General features: G+C 48.1%; 1 protein-coding gene across 1 annotated transcript; it reads left to right on the top strand.

The window, feature by feature from the left end:
- The first annotated feature begins 558 nt into the window (after nucleotides 1–558).
- FANCD2OS (FANCD2 opposite strand) lies at nucleotides 559–993 on the top strand. Its single transcript, XM_042888500.1, has one exon. It carries the CDS (start codon nucleotides 559–561, stop codon nucleotides 991–993), a length of 435 nt encoding a protein of 144 aa, XP_042744434.1.
- Nucleotides 994–4,423: the final 3,430 nt, after the last annotated feature.

The following is a 4,423-nucleotide window of genomic DNA, read 5'->3' as shown; positions in this document are numbered from 1 at the left end:
CACTGACCCTGGAGGACACCACTCATCATTAGTCTCCATCCAGACACTGAGCCATTGACCACCATCTCTTTGGACCCGGACCTGCAGCCAGTTCTTCATCCATCAAACAGTCCACCCACCAAACCCCTATCTTTCCCATTTGTAGAGAAAGATGTTGTGGGGTACCACGTCAAAGGTCTGAGGTTGAGACAGGTGACACGAGTGCCTCTTCCCTTGTCCACTGCTGCAGTGACACTATCAGAGAAGGCCAATAGGTTGGTCACACAAGATTAGCCCTAAACACGGGGCACACGGAGATAGGCTCCAATGGCGGCTGCAGAAAGGCAGATCACAGTAACTGAGTCAGAAAACGATGAGTTCTGAGGATGGGGGCGGGGGGGGACGACGGGACAGGACGGACGACGATTAGAATAAAGCACGAACAGGACGAGGACGACGTGTGAAGAGACAACGGCAGACGAAGCCGCGGTGCCGGGAGGGCTGCTGGGAGGACGGGAGACGGCCTCCGCGGCCAACGGCTGTGCCCGGCGGGCAGATGCCGGCAGGCCGCGGGGCGCCATGGCGGACGGTTACCGGCTGTGGGCTCCCTCGCCCTTGGACGAGTCGCTGGGCTGGCTGCGGGGAACGCGGCCGCAACCTCCGCCCGCCGCCTCGGCGCACCCCTTCCGCTGGGCCGGCCTGCAGGCGGCGGCGGGCGGGCAGCGGGGCGGCGGGGCCGCGTTGCCGCGGCCGCAAGCCGTGAGGTTGCAGAGCCTCGACGCCGTCTTCGAGCGGCTGGTTACGGCGCAGCCGCCGCGCCGGATCGGCGTCCTGCGCGTTTCGGAGCGCTCGGCTTTCTGCAGGGTGGTCGACCCGCGGCGGTGGCGGGCCCGCGGGCTGCGGGAGGCGGAAGCGAGGGTGGTCGCCGCCATGTGCCAGCAGATGATGCGCGCCATCCTGCTGCTGTACGCTGCCTACAAGAAGTGCGCCTTCGTCCTGCAGCACACCCACTGAACGCCGGCGGAACGCAGCTCGGCGGGGCTGCCTTCGAGCCGCGCCCGGAGCTCTCACACTTGGAAGCCCCGCTGAGGCTCGGCGCGCTCAGCACGCAGCCTTACCTGTGTGGCCCGACTCCAGAGCAGTACCGGAAGGCGGCTGGTGGAGGCAGGAGGCTGTGCAGGTGCCCGCCAGCTCCATCCGGTGGATGAAAGCTTGTGCGCCCCTTGCGCAGACGTGACTGCAACGCCTGCCTGCGTTTGCGACCTCCGCCTCACTGGTGCTGCGGGGAAGCACGATTCTGGCTTACCGTGCTGTGCGAAACGTTGAGTGCGTGTGGAGGGACTGGAGGGACCTCACCCAAAGGAGAGGTGCTGCTGCTGCTGGACGGCACTCAGAGAAAAAGTGTTTACACTTAATGTACAGCTGCAGGTACAGACTGCGAAACTGCTTCCCCAAGCTAATGAACTTCTAATTAAAATCCTTCATTTATTCATTGCTAGGGGAAAGGAGACCTGCAGAAAACCCTCAGGGACCCCTAAAGATAAGCCTTAGTCTCCTTGGTTTGTACAGTTTACCACCCTTGTCCATTATGAGAATTAACTGGCTTACAAAGGATTCAAATTGCTGTTCAGCATTCAGAACAAAATCTCTGCTCATTTACAACTAGTGAAGGCACTCGTGGAAATACAGTCCGCAAAGTTAACCCATCTACTTTTTTCTTTGTTAGTTTGTTTTACTTAGAAGTAGAACTTACTAAGTAGAGGAATACTTAGAACAAAAGTCGTGCCAGAAAAGTTATCAAGAATTTTTGCCTGTTTTAATTGAAACTTTCTGCACAATCAAATGCATAAATATGGTGCATAGCTTGTTTACAGCTAATGAAAACAACTTGTAAAGAAAGTTTTTACCTTCAAAGTAACCTAAATAATATTTCTCATTGTTTTAAATGCTTTTTAAAAATATGCGTACATAGCTTTCTAGAAATGTACTGCTTGTATTTTAGCAGTCCAAATAAAAATTGTTCTGCTGTATTTCCTGCTAGTATAGGCCATTTATTACGAGTTCCATTAAGTAGAGTTACAAAGTATCACAAAAATTATAGCTTTCAGGTAGAACTTCAGTTAATCTTGCCCATATAATTACAGGGGAAAACCATTTATAATGCATTCATAGTCAATATTTAACGTCACTCTGATAACATAATCATTATTCATTCTACTATGGAGATGAACGTTCAGGGTCATCCTAGCATTCAGTTTTTGCTTGTGATGACCTTCAGAAGTGCTTTCTCACTCCCATTTGTGTGAAGTATTTGTGCCCCCTCTTTCAGTAGGAGCTGGTTTGCTTTCTCTGCTCTCTGGAACAAGCTAACAAAGATAGAATAGGCAAGTGTGACTGCTGGGAAGTACAGAACAAGAAAGAAAGAACTTAATGCAGAGTGTGTTCTTTACAACTGTTAATATTGTTAATGAAGTGTTCAGCATTAAGAGGAACCCAAGGTTTGTGCTATGCTTGCCTATGGTATAGCAGCAGGGTATCAAAAACAAATGCTAGCTTTGGAGCTGGATCTGCAGTTCCTGATTTTGATTCAGAGCTGCCTATTAAAACTGTATGGATTCAGCCCTGCAGCACTGTAAGCTGGATTTTTCCTCTAAGTCATCATCAGAGCAGTATTCAGACCTGGCTCTGTGTTTTGGGCTCCTTTGAAGGCAAATTCATATCTGCTTTCCTTCTGAATGGGATGCTGCTCCTTTAACTAGGAAACGACAAGAGTAATTGAAAGTATGAAAGTAATATTTATGCAAATGGATTATTTGTCTAATAACTGATTTTTCTAAAAATCTTTTTTTAAAGTGATCATGAAGACTTTAATAAGCATCCTATTAGCTGCCATGCAGATAGGTAATCATAAAGGACTGTACAAAGGAAAGTGAGCATTAGGGTCTGTTGATGGAACCCCTGTGCTTGGAAGGGTTGCAGGATCTAAGCATGGGCCACTAGAACTCTGCTGTTCTAACGATTCCTGAGAAAAGAATTGCTCTGATAAGTCTGGTGTATTTCTGAGATGTGTCTTTAATGAATTGCTGGTCTGTGATGATAGGAATTAAAGGGCTGTGTCTGCTGATACAAGCTGGTGCAGATCCCACTGTTTCACAAGCTACATTCAGAATGGATAGATTTTGAACTTTGTGGTACTGGGCCTCTGTTCCACACTCCTGACTTGTAAGTGCTAATCCTGAGGCAGGTAGGCACAACTAAGCAAGTTCATCATGTTAGGCTGCAGAAAGAGCTACTGCTTTTGATACAGCAATCCTGTTCATATACAAAGATGGAGAAATACAGCCTTTTTAAACACAGTTCTGTGTAGATAAAGCTTTCCTTCCAGGAGGCCCAGGTACCACGAGTTTTTCTAACCCTTTTAAGTTCCACACTCTCAATGGTTTCTCCTGCTGTTTGCTCGCTTTCCAGTTCCTTCCACACACACTACTGCAATGAAACCAGTGCACCCAGCACATCATTGCCACTGGCTGAGATCAGGCCTTAATCATTACACTCTTGGTACCTTGCCTTGGTACTGTGCTATCTGTTGGTCCAATGACATTAAACAAGATGTGTAATTGCCTTTCTGTTTTCTCTGAATAAGTGCATGGCATAACTTTAGATTCAGTGAGAGCTGAGCTTGGATGTAAATTGAATAGCAGCCACCCGTTGCCGTACAGGATGCCTCTGGAGCCAGTTCAGTGGTCCAGGCAGTCAGGGTAAGAATTTATTTCCAAGCCAGCAGACACTTGCTTAACTTCACTGACATAAATCATTTTTCTTCAACTTAGTTGGTGTGGTTCTCAGGGGTAGAGACCCAAAGATAAGAAAGAGCAACTCATACATCTTTAAACAATATACCATCTGCTCCTGGGGACACTCTTACTGGTGTCCCCAAGTTACCATTTTCACTTTTGAGGAAACAAAGTAAACCTGTGAAATCCAGATATATTTATACAAGCATAGTAGATATTTCCTTCTAAGGAATAAAACTCCTTCTATTACCTCCATTCTAAATTTCACCTGTAGCCAGGCAGTCTCAATTATCTTATTATTATTTTTTCCTCAGTGGCAGCTGTGACACTGATTATGCATCCCTTTTGAGGGGTGCTGATCAGGTACCTGTAGGCACAGCTGCAAAGCATGCTCCTTTCAGTCTAGTCAGGGCTTTGCTCAGGTATTTTAAAGCTGCATTATTCCTACCACCCTTGAAGCAGGTCTGCATGGAGCCAGCTGTGCTCTTTGTTTCAGCTCGCAGCAGGCTGCAGTAGGGACAGAAGGAGACAGAGAGGACTTGGGCTGCAGGTGACTGCAGCTTAAGGCTGCAACTTAGTCCTGGTTGCCCTGGAAAAGCTCAAAGTAGCGAAGCACCATCATCCTCCATGCTAGAGAGGGATATGCTGAC

Source organism: Lagopus leucura, unplaced genomic scaffold (genome assembly GCF_019238085.1).
Source record: "Lagopus leucura isolate 7727_CA_CO unplaced genomic scaffold, USGS_WTPT01 Super-Scaffold_100157, whole genome shotgun sequence".
In the NCBI taxonomy this organism is placed as follows: domain Eukaryota; kingdom Metazoa; phylum Chordata; class Aves; order Galliformes; family Phasianidae; genus Lagopus; species Lagopus leucura.
This window is presented reverse-complemented; position numbering and strand designations above follow the sequence as displayed.